The following is a 21,084-nucleotide window of genomic DNA, read 5'->3' on the forward strand; positions in this document are numbered from 1 at the left end:
CTGATTAAAGCATCGGCTAAGCCGATAACCAGAAATTCTGAAACCGGGGATTACGCACCCTGACTACGAGACTAGGCTATACTGATTTAACGCGAAGCGGCAATTATGTGGACGCTGGCCCTGACTGCAGGCTCGCGGATGTGCGGGATGCACACTCTCCAGCTCTGCTCTGCTCCCAGTGGTTTCCGATCCGGAGGGCGGGAGGGAGCGCCCTACCGCCTCGCCTCCCCGCCCCGGGCCCGCTCACTGGCCGCCGCCGGCTGGATACACAGAAAGACCCCGCCCCGGCCCTGCGCCCAGGCCGGCCCTGGCCCCACCCACTGGTCACCAAGCCACGCCCACACGCCAGTGTAACCCCGCCTTCTCCGGTGCGGCCGCCGCTCCGCCACGCCCATTAACCAGTCCCTGACTGGATGAGCACGGGAGCCTCACTGACTTTCCCTCCAGGTCCTTCGAGGCCGCCACTCCCTTCCCCTCCTCGACCACTGACCTCAGCTCTCCTTCAGTTCTGCATCCGAAAGAGTTGCTTCGAGAAAAGGCTTCCCGCCCCACATCCTCAAACCCTCCAGCTAACCCCACGGTTTTCCCAGCCCAACGGGGGCGGGCAGAAGCGGTGACGAGGCACTTTTTGCCACGAATGGGAGGGGAAATGAACAGACCCCTGCGTCCTAGTGCGGATCCGTTTTGCAAAGGCAGTGGGGGCGCCGGCTGGGACTAGGGCGCGGTTCTGGCCGCCGCTGCGACCTCCGCTCCCTCCGGATCCTGTGGGTTTGGCAAAGCAGCTGGCAGGGGCATAAAGGCCCATTAGCAAAGGCGAGGTTGGGGCGTCGGGGTGGTGGTGTGGGGGAAAGGCCTTCTCAGCTGCCACAGTCTTGTGAGCAGGTGGTCAGCACGTGCGGGAGGGGTTGGGGGTGGGAGAGAAAGGGGAGAAGGAGGATTCTAGCAACAGATGGCCCGTGCAGAACTGAGGCTTTCAGACAAGAGGGTGGGAGGGGGCTGGCCATCTGCACCTGGAGGCCGTTCTTGTCCTAGCCTCCTTCCCCTCTACCCCAGCACAGAGAAAAGAGCTGGAGAAGGGGAGGTTCTCTTTTATTCAGACTGAAGGTTCAAACACCCCCAACACAGAGGATGGGCAGGGAGAAGGCAGCTGGTGAAGGGGTGAGGGAGGCTGCCTCCACCAACCACCACCCCTCCCCTCTCATTGGCCAGATCTGTGGGAGACCTGAGGCACGGGTGGAGGGCTCCCCTCTAAATGATTCTGCATCTCCACTTTGGCATGCAGAGAGCCTGCAGCTCTCTCAAATGTTGGCAGAAAGAAATCAATCCCTGGAGTAGAGTTCCCGGATGCCCACTGTGGGGTGGGGAGAACGGGATATGGGAGTGTGAAATGGGGAGTTCCCTAGCCCCAGGGTTCCCCAGTCCCCAGGGAAGGGTGCTAGGCAAGACTGGGAAGCCTGGGTGGGGTCCCCAGACTAGAGCAGAGTGGGAAGGAGGCATCTCAGGGAGGATGGCCCTCTACTGGCCGGATTCCCCAGAGGGAAGCTGTCTGAGTGGTCTGACCAGACCTTCCCTCTGGTCAGGAGGCTTCAGGCAGTGGCTGAGACTGGCGACTGGCCCAGTAGCGCTGGTAGGTGTCCTGGAAGAGGTCCTGGCAGTTGATATGGGCACGTAGACGGGCACAGGCCAGGAAAGCCCCTGCCAGCTTACGGTGCAGGGCATAGGTCTCTTCAGGCGGTGGGCGGAGCCGGTGCTGCAGCAGCACAGGGATGAGGCCCTGCACACGGCGGGCAGTGTCCCCTGCCCCAAAGTCATATGGGCCCTGGGTGGCAAAGGGCTCTCCCAGGATCATCACAGCCTCCACATGGGCATCGGAGAATGCCTAGGGGTGGGGGAGAACAGAGGCAGAGCCCTTCTCTTAACCGAGAACCAACAAGCAGCACTCAGCTCCGCAGTTTGGAGTGTAAACACAAGCACCAGACTCCTTCCAGAGCCCCCAGAAAATAAGCAGCCCCTTACTCCTCCCCCCCAAAAGGGCCCTTCACTCCCTCAGAGCCTCCAATAGACAAGCAGACTTCACTCTATAGTACAGAGAAGCAGCCTCCATTCCCCCACTCCCTCCCTCTAGAATAGGTAAGTGGTGCCCATTTTCCCAGGATTACTGACAGGCCAAGTAGTCCCCATTCTCCCCTAGTCCTCCCCAGAGTCCCCTAGTATAGATCAGCAGTTCCCCCATTCCCCCAGAGAGTTAAGCAGTCCAACAGACACCAGCCCCTACTCCTCTAGTGTCTCCCAACCTTGGTTTCAAAGCCTGTGAGGAGCTTGAGGTCCTGGGATTTCCGTAGGACCCGGTCTCTGTCTCCATTGGCTGCAGCCATCACTACCTAGGGAGAGAGGTGTGGAACACAGGGTCAAAGGCCAAGCAGGGTTCAAGGAGGGGTCTGGGGGAACTAGAGACAGGAGGTGGTAGCCAGGCCCTTCCTGTACCCACTTCCCTTCTCATCTGCCTAGGCTTCTTCCACCTCACCCTGCCCAGCTGTGTCTCAAAACTGTTCCAGAGCCTGGGGGGTCGGGATAGCCAGGGGTTCTGCCCACCTGGCTGGGAACACAGAGGCTGCTGGAAACTAAACAGTGAAGCAGCACAGAGGAAAATAAATGTCAAGTGCTGCTCCTGGGTCCAAACATTCATGTGGCCAAGGATGTGACCATGACCCAAAACGGCATTGGAGGTTGCCACTGGCCCATCTCTGATCACCTGATTGATGTCTGTCTCCTGCACTGGACTTGGAGCCCTGAGAGAGCAGGGATCCCAGATGGGTTCAATCCCATGTAGTACGAGCTCTGGCTCCCAGGAGGCCTTTGGTGAACCTTTGTTTAGCACATTGGTGTATGGAGCTAAGCACCCCTCCAGCCATGAGTGCACGTGGCAGTGGGACTTGAGGGCATGTGGGCAGACAGCAGCGAAAGCCAGCCTGCCTGGGCTCAGTCCCAGCTCTGCCACTGCTGGCTGACTCTGGGCAAGGTGCTTTGCCTCAGACCTCCACTTTCTTATCTGTGAAGTGGGGATGATGACAATAGTTTCCTCATGAGGTTGTTGTGAGGATAAAGGAGGCAATAGCTGTGCAGTGCTGAGCACTATGCCAACATGTAGGAAGCACCATAAATATTATAAACTACTCTTATGATTAAGAGGAGGACATGAGGATCCCAACTTCATAGAATAAAAAACAGGCTCACAGTGGGCAACAGAAAGTGAGGAATGGAACCTGGGCATTCCCTTACCCAGTGAGCTGTCCTTTCTTGGGAAGAAAGGGATACAGGGTTAAATCTGGCAGCTCCATTCTGTCTTGGCTTCCTTGCCAAAGCCTGTCTGGCCATCTGTCAGACCTATGGTCCTTGGGGGCTGGTGTGACAGGGCCTTTTAAAACTGGAAACGGCTGGGTAGGTGGCAAGAAGGCCGTACTAAAAAATTCAGGGGCGGGGGACTGAGATATCCCAACTACCAGAGAGGCCACTCCGTGGTGCCTCAAGTAGCCTGCAGAGAGGGCCCAGCCCAAAGGGCCTGTATATGTGGTAGCCACGGGTGGGTTACCAGCTGCTCCTTCCTGTTCCCATCTCAAGGGTGGCCCCACCATGCCCAGTACCCAAGCCAGACACTATTCTTCCCCTCCCCACAGCCTCCCTGGGCTCCCAGTATCCAGTCTTAAAGACCCCTTGTGACCTGACCAGTGTGGCTCAGTTGGTTGGAGCACTGTCCCCTACACCAAAAGGTGGCAGGATCCATTCCTGGTCAGGGCACACACTCAGGTTGCAGGTTCCATCCCGGGTCCGGGCATGTATAGGAGGTAACTGATCAATGTCTCTCTCTCTCTCTCAGGCTCTTCCTTTCTCTAAAATCAGTTGTAAAAAAAATAAAGACCACTCATTATTCAGAAGGGGTTTCCTAATTCTGACTGCACCCCTCTCCTGCTCAAGTCCCTCCCACAGCTCCCCAGGGCACCCATATAAAGTAAACGCTATAGCCCAGGTGGTGTGGCTCAATAGTTGAGCATCAACCTATGAACCAGGAGGTCATGGTTTGCGTCCCGGTCAGGGCACATGCCCAGGTTGTGGGCTCGATCCCCAGTGTGGGACTTGCAGGAGGCAGCCAATCAATGATTCCCTCTCATCATTGATGTTTCTCTCTCTCCCTCTCCCTTCCTCTCCGAAATCAATAAAAATATATTAAATAAATAAATAAAGTACAAGCTACAAAGCATGGCTTCTGAGACCCAGAATGATTTGGCTCCAATCTCATCCCTGGCTCCTGCTCTGCCCCTTACCTACCCACCCAGGCAGAACATGCACTTGATCCCTAGGACCTTACTTCTCAGAGTGTGGTTCTTGTATGAGAAGCTTTGGCATCACCAAGGAGTGTGTTAGAAATGCAGCATCTTATGTCTAACTCCAGGCCAGAATCTGCACTCACAAGGTCATGGAGAGGGGGTTTCACACGCACTCTAAAGTTTGAGAAGCGCTGCTTTCATGGATAAAACAAAGCTAAGAATGTCCTTACCCCATGCAGTTGCTGTATGGTTTAAATCAATTACCAAATGTATAACACTTAAAACCACACCTGACATAATATTAAGTACTTAGTATTTGTTAACTGCTATTAGTATTACTATTATTTCTTTTTTTAAAAATTCATTTATTGGTTTCAGAGAGGAAGGGAGAGGGAGAGAGATAGAAACATCAATGATGAGATAGAATCATTAATGGGCTGCCTGCTGCACGCCCCCTACTGGGGACTGAGCCCGTAACCTGGGCATATGCCCTCCAGGTTCATGAGTCAACTCTCAACTATTGAGCCACACTGGCCAAGCTTTCTTATTTCTTAATTCGAGATCCTATATTTCTCCTTCTCACCCTTGCCTCAGTAAATGGCCCTTCAGACCCCAGGGTTGGGGCACTCACCTCAATGTAATTGTCTGTGAATTCAGTCCCAAATCCCCGGCTTGCACCAAAGTCCAGCAGGGTCACCTGGGAACAATGATGGTGAAAGGGATGCTGGGAGTCCAGCAATGCTCCCCATTGTCTATTTGGGGTGGCCAGGGTCATCCTTCCTCCCTATACCCTGTCTCCTCCTGCCAGAGTCCCCGCCCACTGTGTCCCTGGGCTCCTAATCTCCTGTCTCCACAATTCTAATCCACCCCCACACGAAGCTGAAGGGACTTAGCTTTTTTTTTTTGCTCCTAATGGTTTTTATAATAACATGTTTTAGGCACAGAAAGAAAATACAGGGAATAAAATATATAGAAGAGTGAACACAAATCTCACTTAAAATATAAAATAATACCAATCCAGGTGGGGCCTCCCATATACCCTGGACTGATCCTACCAGCACAACGTCCCCACCCTCTTTTCTAGGGTCACCGCTTTCCTGAAATTATTATTAAATTATTATTTCCTGAAATTACCATGTGTGCATTTCTACATTTTCTCCTACATGTTTGCACCCATAAACGATAGTCATGTTTTGTGTATTTAAACTTCACATAAATAGTATTTATGACAGTGATCCTGCAACTTGTTCCTTGTGCCCAACATGATTTTTCAATTTATCCCCACTGCTATGTGCAGCTCTAACTCATTCATTCATTTCTCACTGCTGTGAAAGGACTTCATTGTGTAGATATATGAGCGCATTTATCTAGTTGATGGACAATGTGGGTGTTTCTGGGGTGTGCTATTAAAAACAGTGCTCGATGAATACATGTGTAGGAGTTTCTCTAGGCAGTAGAGTTGGGATTATTGATTACAACCCATAGTAAGAAATGCAGAATATACTGTGTACCAGTGCCAATGCCACATAAATAAACACCAAACAAAAGTGTCCTAAAATATAACTCCCTCCCATGTGACACAGTGGTATTTTCTATTCTATGTCTTTAAAACAAGCAAACAAACAAAATGCAGCTAGACCCAATAAATTGACATCAGGAAGCAGGACATGTATTACCTATCAGGTCAGAAAACACCTCCTTGGGGTACCAGCCTATGAGGGGTGCAGAGTGTACTTGGGGGTAAGGCAGTAGAAGGGACTGACACTGGAGACTCAGGGGGGCCCCTTCACATTTGGCAAAGGACTTAGACTTAATCCTGAGGGCGCTGGGCACTCTGGGAGGCACAGTGTGGCCAGACTTGTGTTTGGGAAAGATCCCTCTTGGGACACAATGGGGACAGGCCACGTTGGAAAGCCACCTGGCCACCATGCATGCTGAGAGCCTTTCCATCCAAACTCTCATCCCCAGGCCTTGGGACACACTGTGCTCTGCCAGGAGCGCTTTTCCTTGCCCTTTAGATGACTGTCCTCTTTGAATCTTTCTGGTTTCAGCTTTAATGACACTTTCTTCAAGAAGACTTCCTTGCCCAGCTTGTGTGGCCAGTGGTTGAGCGCTGACCTATGAACCAAGAGTTCATGGTTCGATTCCCAGTCAGGGTACACACCTGGGTTGCGGGCTCAATACTGGAGGCAGCGGATCAGTGATTCTCTGTCATCATTGATGTTTCTATCTCTCTCTCCCTCTCCCTTCCTCTCTAAAATCAATAAAAATAATTTTAAAATTAAAAAAACATATATATTTTTTAAAAAGATTTCCTTGACCCTACATACCCAGACAGGTCAGCCACTTTCCCTGACTTGCCACAACCCCCTGTGCATCCCCCACCACTGACAACTCTGGCCTGTGTTTCTCCATCATGGTACTAACTACTCTAGGTGACCGCTGGTGACAGGTCCCGCCACTGGGCCAGGAACTCTGAGAAGGTGAGGATCAGGATTGTCTTGGCATTGTTGTCAAGAGGCAGCGGCTGCTTGGTGTGTTCCAAAGAGTGACAAGTGTGGTAATGATGACTAACTGCCTTCTGTAAGTTGTGTTCCCTCTTCTATACTGTCACATTGCCACTAGGAAGCCACTGCCTAGCCAGTGACTGCTTTTTCCCAGCATCCTTTGCACCTAGACAGGTTGTGTGAACAGCTACCAACAGAATGGTAAAAGGAATGATGCGTCACTTCTGCTCCAAACAGTTAGCAGGGGATTCTACTCTCAATCTCTTTCCCTTCCTGGGATGGCACAATCACAAAAGGGAAGGCACCTGGGTCTCCAAATCACCACCTGGAGGAGAACTACCCCAGCCTGTCACGTGGGTAATAAACTACTATTGTGATAAGCTACTGAAATATTGGAAAATATCTGTCACAGCAGTTAATGTATCCTGTCACACATCACAAGAAACCAACCTGGTGGCTGGAGGCATCATACAGGAAGTTGGCCCAGTTGGGGTCCGTTTGCATGAATCGGAATTCAAACAGCTCCCGTAGACACAGCCTCAGGAGCTGGAAGCAGATCTGGAGTGGGGAGAGGGAGTAACAGACACCTCGGAGTCGTCTGCCCCGTCAAGCCCTCTATGGCCTGGAGAGGGACGATGGGTCTGGCCAGCCCTGCTGGCCCTGCCTTGTGGCAGCACCCTCCCTGCTGTCCTACGAGACCATATACCTGGTTTCGGATGTCCTGGCTCAGGCTCTGGCACTGGTCCAGGGGGACCCCTCCAGCCAGCTCCATGCCCAGCACCCGTGTAGTGCAGAGATCCTCAATCACTGCCGGCACCCGGAAGAACGGGTCATCTGCCAACAGCTGCCTGGGGCAGAAGGGAGGGGTGGGGATGGGACTTGGCTTCAGGCCCCTGTGGCCCAGCTCAAGGACTCCTCCTCTGAGAAGTCCTCCATGAACAGTCTATGTCTCGCCTTCCTCCTGCTCTCCTCTTGCCTCTGTGTGCCCTGAGTGATGGCCAATACCTGGCTGGACTGACATTCATTCAGACATTTTATTCATTAATTCATTCAACAAACATCTCCGTAGGGCCTACTCTGTGCCTGCCCCTAAGCTGGCCGCTAGAGACCCAGTTACCACTTCCTGACCAGAAATACTTGCGTGATATCCAGTTGCCTCATGATGAGTTTAATGTGTTAAGCTCCATGAACATTATTTTTTTTTTCAACTTATTAATTCATCTTTTTAAAAAAGTCACTGATATATAAATCCTCAAGTCTACAGTGATACTCATCGCTACTCCTTGAAGTCATTACTGGGAACACTGGCTAATTAAGGGAAAGAGTCCTCAGTGTCTGTCCCTGTGCTGGACCATGCTGGGGACAGAGCAGTGGATGAAGTCCAGGCCTGCCCCTGACATACACAGAGACCACCCTCGAACAAACAAATAGACGGGTGGATTGAGATAAGGGTCAATGAGTGAGGCCTCTGGTTGGGGACCTATGGGATGGCTGGAGCAGAGTAAGATGGGGAGCAGGGAGATGAAGAGGGGCCAGAGGAAATGATGTAGGTTTTATTCTAAGGGCACTAAGAAATCCTGTGGAGAGGGCTCTCCCCAGATCCCACAAGGAGTGCTCTGGCCCAGTCTACACCTCACACCCCCCTCCTCCGGGTCCTGCTTCAGGCTTGTATTTTTGTCCTTGTTTATAAAATCTCTGATGTTGGAACCACGCCTGGTGGGCTAGGCCCTGTGCTGAGCATTTAATCAGCACAGTTCCCTTTTCACTTCCCTGGGAGGGTACTCTCCCAGGCCACTGTGCAGTCAGGCCACCAGCCTAAGGGCTGACCTGGGGCTGGATCCCACATCCGTCTTCCCAGGCCCGTGCCCCTAACCCTGCCTTCCACCGCCTTTTCTCTCACTGTATTTATAGAGCTTGGCTCGGTAAATGTGTGGGCTAACCCATGAAGGATCTCACTGCGGTATCTGCTGCATGTCACGATGCTTCTAAGAGACAACCACACTGTTCCCAGTAGCTATGATTCATTCATTTTCGCTGCTGTATGATATTCCACTGATGAATATCACATAATTTATTCATCCACCCCGCTGGATGAATTTCAAAGGTTTGGGTTGTTTCCAATTTGGAGCTATTACTATTCTGAGCTTTCTAGAAAAGTCTGATGGTATATACTGGCATTAGTGACCCTAGAGCAATTAGCCAGGAGGGCGACAATTGGGATGTATGCAAATATCCAGCCTTATTATAGGTTGCCAAACTGGTCTCCAAAATGCTTATCTCAAATCTCCTCCTGCCCTGGTGGAGAAGAAAGAAATGCCCTGCAGCCCTGTCCTCTCCACCTCTTGACACTGTCAGATGGCTCTAGCTTCCTCAGTGCAGCAGGTGTAACTCATTCTGTGACTAAGTGTCTGCTGACAAGATCATCTTCCCCACTGGACTGAAGAGGTTACCTAACCCATTCCACAGGCGAGAAAACTGATACTTAGAGAGAGGAAGCGACATGCCCAAGCTCACAGAGAACACAGCGGATAAGTGAAGTAATGAGTGAAAGGATGAATGGATGAACAAACGAATGAAGAGAAAAAGGAGTTTGCCAGCCTCACCTCAGGGTTCCACTTCCACTCAGCGTGGGAGGGAGGGAAGGAGGGAAGCTGGAAGGAAGGGGTCCTCGGGGGGCCTGCCAGCCACCCGAAGTTTTGTGCTCACCTGAAGTTCTGGGCACAAGCCGCTTCGCGACGGTAGTCACACTCCCAAGCCAGCTCCTGCTGCAAGGCCTGCAGGCTCTGCTCCGCAAACAGGCCTGAGGGGAGCAGCCGTGTCGGCCAAGGCAGGTCACAGGCTGTCCACCCCGCCCAGCCCCTCAGGCTCCACTCGCCAATCCTGTCTCTCACTTGTCCCTCACACCTTCTGCTCCAAGCCTTTTACCCCAGTGTCTGTCCACACACCTCCCCTCAGTCCGCATATAACTGCGGGCTCTTCTGAAGTCTCTCCTGGGGTCTCTCTTTCACAGGCATGCGCACCAGTCCCGAGGCATCTTTTTCATAGTCACGCATGCCACCTATTCCACCTTTTTTTGTACTCTCTCTGAATCTTCTGTCTTTGCCTCTCTCTCTCTCTCTCTCTCTCTCTCTCTCTCTCTCTCACACACACACATACACACACACACACACACACATATCCTGCTCCATCTTCTTTGGGCTCTTTAACACAAACATGAGGCCCCACTTACACTCTCTTCCTGCTTCTGTGGCTTTTTCAGACCGACAGTCCCTCTCTGCATACCTTCTGTGTGTCTGTTTCTGGATTTTGGTCTGGGCTTCTGACTCTCAGTGTCTCTGTCAGAATCTCTAAGTCTCCTTTTCTTACACACTTGTACTCTACACTCTCCCTGCCTTGGCATCCCTTCTTCCTGTCTCAAACACACACTCACACCACTCACACACAGGCACACCCTGCCCCAGCTGGTGCTCTCTGGGCTCCCCCTCCATTCAGCCCCACTTCCTCTCATCAGGGTACCGCTTCTACACGGGCACCTCACCCTCGGGCAGAGCCACGCTCATCTTGAGCACCGCCAGCAGGTTCTGGACATCACTCTGGATGCTCTGGGCAACGCCTGGGTACTGTGAGGGGAGGAGTGGGGGAGGGGAGTCATTCTTCTGGGACAGCAGGGTGCCCACCGCCACCTGTCCATCCCCCCCCTCACCTGGATCTTCACGGCCACCTCTGTCCCATCCCTCAGCGTTCCCTGGTGCACCTGTCCAATTGAGGCGGCGGCAAAGGGCACCTCCTCCAAAGAGGCCACCTTGGCCTGCCAGTCCCTTCCGAGCTCCTCTTCGAGAACTCTCTAGGGAGAGCAGTGGTAACAATCATCACCATGATTATAGGCAACTGAGTTCATTCCCTGTGTCAGGCACTTTACAAGTTAACAACTCCAACTCCTACCACATGCCGGGCCCTGGCTCGGTGCTACCCCACTTTACAGATGAGGAAATTGAGGCTCAGAGAGAAGTCTCTCAGCCAAGGTGAACCAGGCACTGGCGGACAGGGAGGCCTAGCCCAGCTGGTATTAACTCAAAGTTAATGCGATAGATAAAAGTTAAAATTTAAGGGCTTCCTGTGGGCTGGGTACTGTTCAGAGTGGCTCAGAGAGCAGCAATAATTGCCCAGGGTCACATGGTGAGTGAGCAGAACAAAGATCAGAAGACAGGTGGCTGGATTCTGGATTCCATACCCTTACAGAGTAATTGGAAGAAACAGCTCCTGTCTTGGGCACTTAGTGCCAGGTGCTATGCCTACCGATTGACAGACACACTCTCCTCTAATTTAAAAAACCAGTTAATAATAACAGCTAAAACTTGCATGTCACTCATGCAAACCCTTCTAAGTGCTTTCTGTATACTAATTTATGTAACACTGTGATGTGGGGCGGCTATCACTATCGCCATTTCACAGATGAGGACACTAAGGCACAGAAAGGTCAGGCCGCAGGTCTGAGATCACACATGTAGGAAGTGGCAGAGCTAGGGTTTGAATTCAAGAAGCCTTACCCCTAACCACTGTGCTCACTGCCACTTTAACAGCTCACTGAGCCTTCCAGGGACTGGACTAAGTGCTCTGCACCACCCTTATTTAATCATCTCAACAATCCTATGAGGAGTGTGCTTTGGCGATCCATTTTACAGATGGGGAAACCGAGGCCCAGAGTCTGACAGGGAATAGAGCAGTAAAGCCAGGAGAGACAGGCAGGTGGAGCCCACCTCCCTGGTCAGCCTTCTCCCACTGGGCACTCACCAGCATCTGCCAGCGGGGCATGAAGTCAGCACTCTGGCGGACCCGCTCAAAGATGCGCTGAAGCTGGGGGCTGATGAAGCTGTTGTCTTGGGAGACAGGGAGACAAGAAATAAGGGAAGCAATGAGGGAGGAGGCGAGGGGTGTCCCTGTGGGAGTACCTGAAGTCCAGGCTTGTTGGTGAGGGGGTAGAGTAGAAGTGAGATCAGGGGTCAAGGGTCATGCTGTACCCTGGATGCTGAGCATTTGGCCAATCTTGAGGGCGGCCCCCCGAACTGTACACAAGGTCTGAACAATCCGCTCAGCATTAGCCTCCGACAAGAAAGGGCTGGAGCCAGGCTGGGAGCTGCCCTCTGGATAGAGAGAATGATTATTAGTGTCACAACCACAAAAATAATCAGTATAACACCACTACACGCCCACCAAAATGGCTAAAATGAAAAAGACATGAAAAAGTGTTGGCAACGATGTGGAGCAGCCTGACCGCCAGCCCTGCTGATGACCGTGCCGTGGTTCAAGCCCATGGGAAACATGGGGAGGTTCTAGTAAAGCACATGCCTGTACTGGATGCCTTTTCTCTCAGAGGTATGCCCACGAGAGATGCATAAATGTGTCCACTGACATATATTCCAAAAGGGGTCATCGCAGCAAAGCTCATAAAAGTCCCAAACGGGAACCATCCCAAATGACCATCAGTACAATGAACAAAGGAATTGTAGAACAGTCAGTGAATGACTACTATGGCAGGAATAAACCATCTACATCCACTCACAGCAAAATGGATGCCTTTCCCATACAGAACGCATGGATTCAAAGAACTAGACGCCTACGAGAATACACTCATTACATTGGTGTAAAGAGCAAAAAACTGGCAAAAGTAATCTTGGGGTTAGAAGCCAAAACAGTGGTTACCCTTTGTGGGGGAAGTGCCCAGGGTGGGGCACTGGAGAAGCTTCTGTAGAAGGTATTTTCAAAGCATGGTCAGGGGATCGCTGAGGATCCTCGAGATCTGTCAGAGGTCTGTGAGATCAAAAATGTTATCATAATAATATTAATGTTATTTGCCCCTTTTTACTCTTGTTCTCCCACAAATGTTCTGTGGAGTATTCCAGAAGCTCCATGACCCATGATGATACGACTGCTCTGATGGCTGATGAAATGTGTGTGTTTTAAAGTGTCTCAGTGTACATCTCTAATACAGTGAGCCCTAGCCAGTGTGTAGAGCATCGTATCCTGCACTCAAAGGTCGCTGGTTTAATTCCTGGTCAGGTAGTGGGTCTGGTCCCCAGTAGGGGTGCATGTGGGAGGCAACCGATTGATGTTGATATTTCTCTCACATTGATGTTTCTCTCTCTCCCTCCCCCTTCCTCTTTCTCTCTCTAAAATCAATAAAAACACATTTTTAAAAAATCCCTAATACAATGAATATCCATAAATATAACCCACATAAACAAGCTCTTTGGGGTTCTCATTCCATTTTTTATTGACTTTATTGAGGTGACATTGGTTAATAAAATTATATAGGTTTCAGGGATACAATTCTATAATACATCATCTATATATTGTATTGTGTGTTCACCACCCCAAGTCAATCCTCATTCTATTTTTAAACAGCTTTATTGAGAGATAATTCTCATACCATATAATTCACCCATTTAAGGTATGTAATTCAATGGCTTTTAGTATATCGAGAGTTGTGCAACTATCACTACAACCAATTCCAGAACATTTTCATTCCCCAAAAAGAGACCCCTTCCCTATTATTAGCAGTCATGCCCCAATCCTGGAAATCACTAATCTACTTTCTGTCTCCACAGATTTCCCTATTCTGGGCATTTCATGTAAATGGAATCATACAATAAGTGGACTTTGTGTCTGGCTTCTTTCACTTAGGATACTGTTTCCACACTGTAGCAGGTATCAGCACTTCATTCCTTTTTAATGGTGGAATAGTATCCCATTGTATGGATATACCACATCTTTTATTTTTTTTATTTCAGAGAGGAAGGGAGGGGGAGAGAGAGACAGAAACATCGATGGGAGAGAATCATTGATTAGCTGCCTCTTGCACGCTCCCTACTGGGGATGGAGCCCACAACCCAGGCATGTGCCCTTGACCGGAATTGAATCCCTTCAGTCTGCAGGCCGATGCTCTATCCACTGAGCCAAACTGGCCAGGATGATATACCACATTTTTAAAAATCCATTTCTTAGTTTTAAGGGTATATAAGGATCCTGAGACCAAAAAGCTTGAGAAATGCTGTTCTAGGGTTTCTTTATTATTATTATTACTATTATTGTTGTTGTTAATCCTCACCCGAGGATATTTTTTCCATTGATTTTTAGAGAGAATAGAAGGAGGGAGGGATGGGGGAAGGAGAGAAAAACAACCATGTGAGAGACACATGTATTGGCTGCCTCCCACACTGTGACCTTTCGTTGCTCAGACCAACATTCTACCCACTGCACCATACCGGCCAGGGCTCTTTTGAAAAAAAAAAAATCCATTCCTTAGTTTTAAGGGTGTACTAGTATAGGGGTTCTGAGACCAAAAAGCTTAAGAAATGCTGTTGAATCTGCTGCCTCCTGCGCACCCCCTATTGGGGATCAAGCCTGCAACCCTAGGATGTGCCCTGACCGGGAATCGAATCAATGACCTCTTGGTGCATGGGATGATAGTCAATCAACTGAGCCACACTGGCTGGGCATGTTCTAGGGTTTCTTGATCTGGGTGCATAAATGTGTCCACTTTGTGAAAAATGAACCAAGCTGTACATTTGTGATGTGTACGCAGGTTTACATGCAAATTATATTATTATTCAATAAAGTGCCAATATGCTTTTATTTATTAAAAAATTATTGAGCTCATCCTGGCGAGCTCATCATTGATGTTTCTATCCCTATCTCCCCCTTCCTTCTTCTCTCTCTGAAATTAATAAAAACATATTTTAAAAAATTATTGAGCTCTTTATTTAGGGCTCACCGTGTGCCAGGCAGAATTCTAAGTGTCTCTCTGGATTCTCTGGCAGAATCCCTACAATCACCCCAGGAAGTAAAAACTACCAATGTCACCCTAACCGGTTTGGCTCAGTGGATAGAGCGTCGGCCTGTGGACTGAGGGGTCCCAGGTTCGATTCCAGTCGAGGGCATGTGCCATGGTTGCGGGCACATCCCCAGTGGGGGGTGTGCAGGAGGCGGCTGATCGATGTTTCTGGCTCTCTATCCCTCTCCCTTCCTCTCTGTAAAAAAATCAATAAAATATATTTTTTTAAAAAAACTACCAATGTCTTAATTTTCAAGGCAAGGAAACAAGAGATTCAGAGAAGTACACTGCCCAGCCCTGGGTCACACAGCACAGAAGTGGCAGGGCAGGATATAGACTCAGTTTGGCCTTACCCTAAAGCCTAATCCTCCACCTATTTCCAACTGTTTATTAAAAAAAAAATCCAAGCAGACAAAAAAGTTGCATCATGAACACCTGCACACCTGATTCAAACATTTTAATATTCTGCCTCCTCTGCTTTATCTCTGTGTGTGAACCCAAACACTTACTATTATTTTTTGCTGACCCATTTGCATGGAGCTGCACTCAACCTGTGTTAAAAATAAGGAAATTCCCCTATACAATCACAGTGCCATAATCACCCTTAAGAAAATTAACCCTAATTCTCTAATATTTACTATCCAATCCATATTCAGATTTTCCTAATTGTCCCCAGAATTCTTTTACAGTCCTCTTTTCCTTTTAATTTTGTGATTTTCAATTAGAGTTGACATTCATTATATTAGTTTCAGGTGCACAGTTTAGTGGTTAGACATTTATATGACTTATGAAGTGATCACCCCGTAAGGCTAGTACCTGCCTATTATACATAGTTGTAACAATATTACTGACTATATTCCCAACGCTGTACTTTATATCCACACGATTTAGTTATTTTTTTTTCCAACTAACATCCAAGTATGGTCCACACATTCCATCTGTCAGTTATCTCTAGTCTCTTTTTAATCTTGAATATCCACCCCCATTTTTGTTTCGGCCATCGACTTGTTGAGGAATCTTACCAACAGAAGCTGATCTCTACACATCTTGTTCCATCTCTGTTGGACACAGACTCCCACTAGCAGGCCTAATTTCAGCCTTCTCCTGCGCAGGGTTAAGAACTCAGCTCTGGATGGCTTACATTTTTTCTCTCTCATGATCTGTTTCAATCCATCAGGACCCTGACAGTGGCTCCACCCTGTTCTGAGCACTTTACAGGGACCCTGGGAAGCGGGTATATTATCATCACCTCCATTGTCCACATGAGGAAACAGGCTCGGAGAGGTGAAGCCTCTTGTCCCTGGTCGCACAGCCAGGACAGGGCCCGGCCCAGGCAGTGTGGCTAACTCACCTGACTGTAGATATCCTCCTGGCAGGGACTTCTTGACCACCTCAGCCAGCGCTCCCAGCCCCAAGCCCACAGCCAGTCCTGAGGAGTGAGAGAAGAGCCTGAATGCCCTCTTGCCTGGGGCATTCTCCCCGACCCTCTCTCCTCTGTCTCTCCAAGCACACTTGTCCCCCAGCTCTTTGTACCCAACTCTCTGTCTTTAGCTCAGTCACTTACTCTCTCTGCTTGGGTTTCCCTTCAAGGCGAGGCCAGCTCTTTCTCTATTCCTCTCTATAGGTCTGTCCCGTGTCAGCAGTTTTCACCCCTCGCTGCACATTTGAGTCGAGTAAGGAGCTTTTGTAAATACAATGCCCAGGTCCCACCCCTGAGGCTCTGACTAAACTGGCCTGAGATGAGGCCTCAGAATTTATCTTTTTATTAAGCATCCCAGATGATCCTAGTGTACAGCCAAGGGCAAGAAGACTCCAAAAGGGTCCCCCCAAGTCTCTCTGCGACTTCCTATGATTCCTGTTTCTCTGTCCACACCTCTTCTTCATGTTCGACTTTCCTAAGTCAGCCATTTCTTCATCTTCCCCCTCCCCTACACTTGACATATCTATCTAAGCCTCTTTCTCTCTGTTCCTCCTTTTGATGTTCTGGACAACTGATTTCCTCTGTGTCCTCTTGTCTCCTTGTCCCTAAAGATAGCTTGAGCCTCTCTGCCTCTTTCACTATCACCATCTCTGTAAATAACCAAAGCTGGCATTTTCTGAGCACTCTCTTCATGCCAGGAACCATTCCTAGTGGGTTATATGCTTTAATGCATTCTGTCCCCACACCCTCATGTAATAAGTTTTATAGGAAAAACTTCCATTTTACAGAAAAGGAAACTGAGGCTCAGAGAAGTTAAGTAACTCATCCAAAATCACAAAGTGAGGATATAGCAGAATCACCCCTTGAACCCTGAGGCAGCACAGTGTCAAAGCTCAACTTCCTCTTTATACTGTGAATTGTTGTCTTTAAAGCTTGAACCAGGAGGAAGATATTTGCATTATAACCGGTAGGTACCAATATACCTATAATGTTTCATGAAAAAATATTTTTCCATTACTCTACAGGTGAACTCGTATTTTCCATTCTATCCTTTTTAATTATTTCATGCAGATTGTGACCTGAAGTTTGAACAATTCTGCTGCTAACCTGAGGTCAAGTCACTTCACCTCTTTTAGCCTCCATGTCCTCATCTATAGAATGGAAATACACAGTCATCAACTCGGTGCAGGTATCACATGTATGGGGCCTTGCACCGAGTTCTCAATAAATATTACCTTCCCTTCTATTTCTCTTGGTTTTGCAGGCCTTTACTTTCATTCTCTTTTCATCTCTCCCTCCTCTCTGTCTCTGATTCGCCCTCTCCCTTACTTAATTCTGTAAATGTTGCTTCCTCTGACCTAAGTCACAGTCTCCCACAGTCACACCTACCCCCAAAGTTAGCCAAGCGGCTGATGCGGGAGGCAGGCACCTTGCGTTCTCGAGAGCGGTCACTCAGCTGGAAAATGGGGAGAAGGTCTGAGGGTGGGAAGGTGGGTACAGTGCCCAGGAAGTCCAAACAACCTGCCACCACACTATTCCCCAAGCTCGGGGGGCCAGCTGCCTTAATGGGGTGTTGTTGGTAAGGTGGGAGGCCATGATACCTGGGGCCGAGGTGTCTTCCTGAGCCGGGCCTCCCGGGCCTTGCAAATGTCCTCCTCACTCAGGCCTCGGCCAGACCCACCCTGATGAAGCTTTTGGGCCCAAGAACCCTTACACGGCCCCTACAAGAGATGTGGACATTGGTAAGGAGTGGAAGACAAGGAGCAGAGGGGTCTGCCTGGCCCTCTGGATTCCTCCCTATCCCTTTACTTACTGCCGATTCCCTCGGGCTCTTCACCTTGGAGACCCCTCCCCAGTATCTTACCCACCAGCGGGGCCCAGGCCCCAGGGCCCCATAAGGCAGACCACCAGTCCGGCCCAGCTGTCCACAGGTCCCCCGCAGGAGGCCCCCCACCTCCAGCCACATCGCCTGGGGGAGAAGAGGAGGAATTACTTGGGCAGGAGTTGTGGGCCGACCTCCCGCTTCGCTCCACCCACCCCAAGCCCCACAGTCCTCGTGTGGGCCCTGACTCCCACCCAGCAGACTTCCTCCCCTGATAAGGGCCCCTCCAGTTTCTCCTGGTTCCCTCTGGTTGCTAGGCACCCATAGCTGTTCCTGCTTTCCTACCAAAGCTCACTTTCCCTGTCCCACTTCGCCGCCGTTGCTAGGGTCCGCTCTCATTGCCAGACACCCACAGATCCTCCAGGCTACCTCTCCCTTCTCTGAGGCCCCCTCGTCGCCAGGCACCGCCTTCACCTCTGTTGCTAGGCACCCACAATCCTCCCCCACCCCCCGAGTACCCACTACCCCGTTATTGGGCACCTCCCCCGGTTGCTAAGCACCCACAGCTCGGGGCTCCGGGTCCGTAATGCGCGGGGGCCTCTAGCACTTCCGGAAGCCTCCACACGCCCGCCCTCTCCGGTCGGCTAACCAATGGCGGAGCAGCAGGTCGCTGACTGGCACAAAGAACTCCTCGCTATGCGTAGGGGCGGGGCCGGGGCGGAGCCGTTGGGGAGGTTGGGGGATTGCGCGTGGCAAAGCCGGGAGCACACACGTGCGCTTTTCAAAGTGCCCGGTGTGCGGCGGCCCTTTCAGTTCCGTACCCCGTCTTCTTTGCAAACATCCCTCTCCCTAACAAACTTCACACCTCTCCTCTGCACGAACACCTTGCGAATCTCATTTCTACCTCCAGCATGTTCAACATCTCTCCTTTGAACACGTCTTCCCCGCAAACATTTTCCTTGTACGTGGAGCCCATCCACTTTGCACATCCACCCTCTGCTTCAAGCATTCACATCCTGGCACCCAGCCTCCTCCTCTGCACATATAAACCCCCTTCTTTACTTGGCACTTGTCTCCCTCAGCTCTCACCCCTGTTCATAAACCCCTCACACTCAGCTCCTGGCACACTGGCCCGTGTCCTCATATTCCCTGCTCTCCCTGCTCCCCGCCCACCTGCAGGATGGCCTGAGTGAGCCCCCTCTGTTTCCCGTAGGCCTGACATTTCCCAGAACGCACTCAGCCCAAATTCCCAGTGCTGAGTCAGGAGACTTGGCATTCCAGAAAACCAGCTCCCATCCCATCTGGGTGTGTGTCTTGGGTGGGGGTGTGTAGGCCGGCTTAAAGCCTGCTCCCCCCACAACAGGCTGACTCACCCCTCTTCTCACAGTCTGGAATAGAAGCAGCTGGCTGGGTCCTCTCTTCCGCTGCTGGGAGGACATATGACGCTTCCCCACAGAACCCTTGCCCCTGTCTAACCCTTCTGTCGGGAATCAGATATTCCTGTCTGTCCCTGTGCTCTGTGACCTCAGAAGAGCCTTGACCCTTTCTGGACTTCCTTCCCAGCCTGTATGATGTGTGAGGGGGTCTCTGCGATGACTTGTCATTGGTCCGTGAAGAGATGACTCATTTTAGATTCCTGGGCCTGGGCCCAATGCCCCTCCCACAGGTGACTCAATTTCAAGACAAACCATCTCCTGCCCCCTCCAGACCTAAGGGTCTGACTCAGGAGCTGGGTGACAGTTCACTCTTGAAGGGAAAAATATATAAAAGTACCTATGACAATAACTAATTCACATGGCTTATATGCACGAGGTCATATAAACAAAGGCTAGGGGGTAGCAGATCTCTGAACCTCAGGGTCCCCATCTGTAAAATGGGGCTGTGTCAGCACCTCTTGCTCAGTGTTAGTGAGAGAGATGCAGTGAAATAGTGTCCATAAAGAGCAGAGGGCCCTGCCCTGGCCAGCGTGGCTCAGTTGGTTGAGCGCCATTCAAATGACCAAAAGGTCACTGGTTCTATTTGGTCAGGGTACATGTTCAGGTTTTGGCCTCAATCCCCCATTAGGGGGTGCACAGGAGGCAGCTTATCCATGTTTCTCTCTCTCTCCCTTTCTCCTCCTCTCTTTCTAAAATCAATAAAAACAGCCCTAGCTGGTTTGGTCCAGTGGATAGAGCATTGGCTTGTGGACCAAAGGGTCCCGGGTTTGATTCCAGTCAAGGGCACGTACCTCCCTGGCTAGGGCCCTGGTTGGGGCTTGTGCAGGAGGCAATCGATGTGTCTCTCTCACATCGATATTTCTCTCTGTCTTTCCCTCTCTCTAAACATCAATGGAAAAATATGAGTGAGGATTAAAATCAATAAAAACATATTTAAACAAGAGAGAGAGAGAGAGAGAGAGAGAGAGAGAGAAATGGTCTGGTACAGAATGAGAATCTATAAACAAGAGAAATTTCTTATGGAGAAATTATTTTCAAATTTCTATTAAGCACCTATATGTGCTTTTCTAGGCACTGGGGACATAGCAAGGAACAAAACAAGCAAAAATCTTTGTCCTCTTGGTCCTGGCTTCTGGCAAGGGGCACAATCCTATTCTATATAATAAAAGCCCAGAATGACCTGTCAACCAGTAGCTATGATATGCACTGACCAACAGGGGGCAGACGCTCAATGCAGGAGCTGCCCCCTGGTGGTCAGTGCTCTCTCATAGCTTGGCTGAGCGGGATGAGGAGTGTTCCCACAGTGGGTGGATCCCCGCAGGCCACGCCCCCCACCCCCTGCACAATCCCCTGCACCGGGCCTCTAGTAAACAAATAAGTACAGACATACCTTGTTTTATTGTGCTTTGCTTTATTGTTCATTGATGATATTGCGTTTTTTCTTTTCTTTTTTATATTTTTATTGATTTTATAGAAAGAGGAAGGAAGATGGAGAGAGAGAGAAACATCAACTGGCTGTCTCCTGCATGCCCCCTACTGGGGATCGAGCCTACAACCCCAGGCATGCACTCTGACTGGGAAATCGGACCAGCAATCTCTTGATGAACAGGATGTTGTCCAACCAATTGAGCCATACCATTCGGGGCAATAAAGTATTTTTTAATTAGGGTATGTACATTGTTTTTTTTTAAGCATAATGCTATCGTACACTTAATAGACTACAATATACTGTAAACATAACTTTTA

The 21,084-nt window shown here is 50.0% G+C and overlaps 1 protein-coding gene across 3 annotated transcripts; it reads right to left on the reverse strand.

Moving 5' to 3' along the window:
• Positions 1 to 1,072: 1,072 nt before the first annotated feature.
• Positions 1,073 to 19,482, reverse strand: COQ8B (coenzyme Q8B). Of its 3 annotated transcripts, none has more exons than XM_014467981.2 (15): positions 19,276 to 19,479; positions 17,894 to 18,049; positions 17,682 to 17,801; positions 17,470 to 17,536; positions 16,012 to 16,089; positions 11,848 to 11,970; positions 11,621 to 11,706; positions 10,533 to 10,673; positions 10,368 to 10,449; positions 9,536 to 9,629; positions 7,536 to 7,677; positions 7,280 to 7,387; positions 4,954 to 5,019; positions 2,295 to 2,381; positions 1,073 to 1,879 (listed from the first exon to the last, which is right to left on the reverse strand). In XM_014467981.2, exons 1-15 carry the CDS (start codon positions 19,339 to 19,341, stop codon positions 1,577 to 1,579), a joined length of 1,719 nt encoding a protein of 572 aa, XP_014323467.2. In that variant the 5' UTR covers positions 19,342 to 19,479; the 3' UTR covers positions 1,073 to 1,576. The 3 variants fall into 3 exon arrangements, with proteins under 3 accessions (XP_014323467.2, XP_014323468.2, XP_014323469.2); XM_014467982.2 differs by having other exon boundaries at positions 17,945 to 18,049; positions 19,276 to 19,477; XM_014467983.2 differs by lacking the exon at positions 4,954 to 5,019 and having other exon boundaries at positions 19,276 to 19,482.
• Positions 19,483 to 21,084: the final 1,602 nt, after the last annotated feature.

This window comes from Myotis lucifugus, unplaced genomic scaffold (genome assembly GCF_000147115.1).
Source record: "Myotis lucifugus unplaced genomic scaffold, Myoluc2.0 scaffold_421, whole genome shotgun sequence".
NCBI lineage: Eukaryota > Metazoa > Chordata > Mammalia > Chiroptera > Vespertilionidae > Myotis > Myotis lucifugus.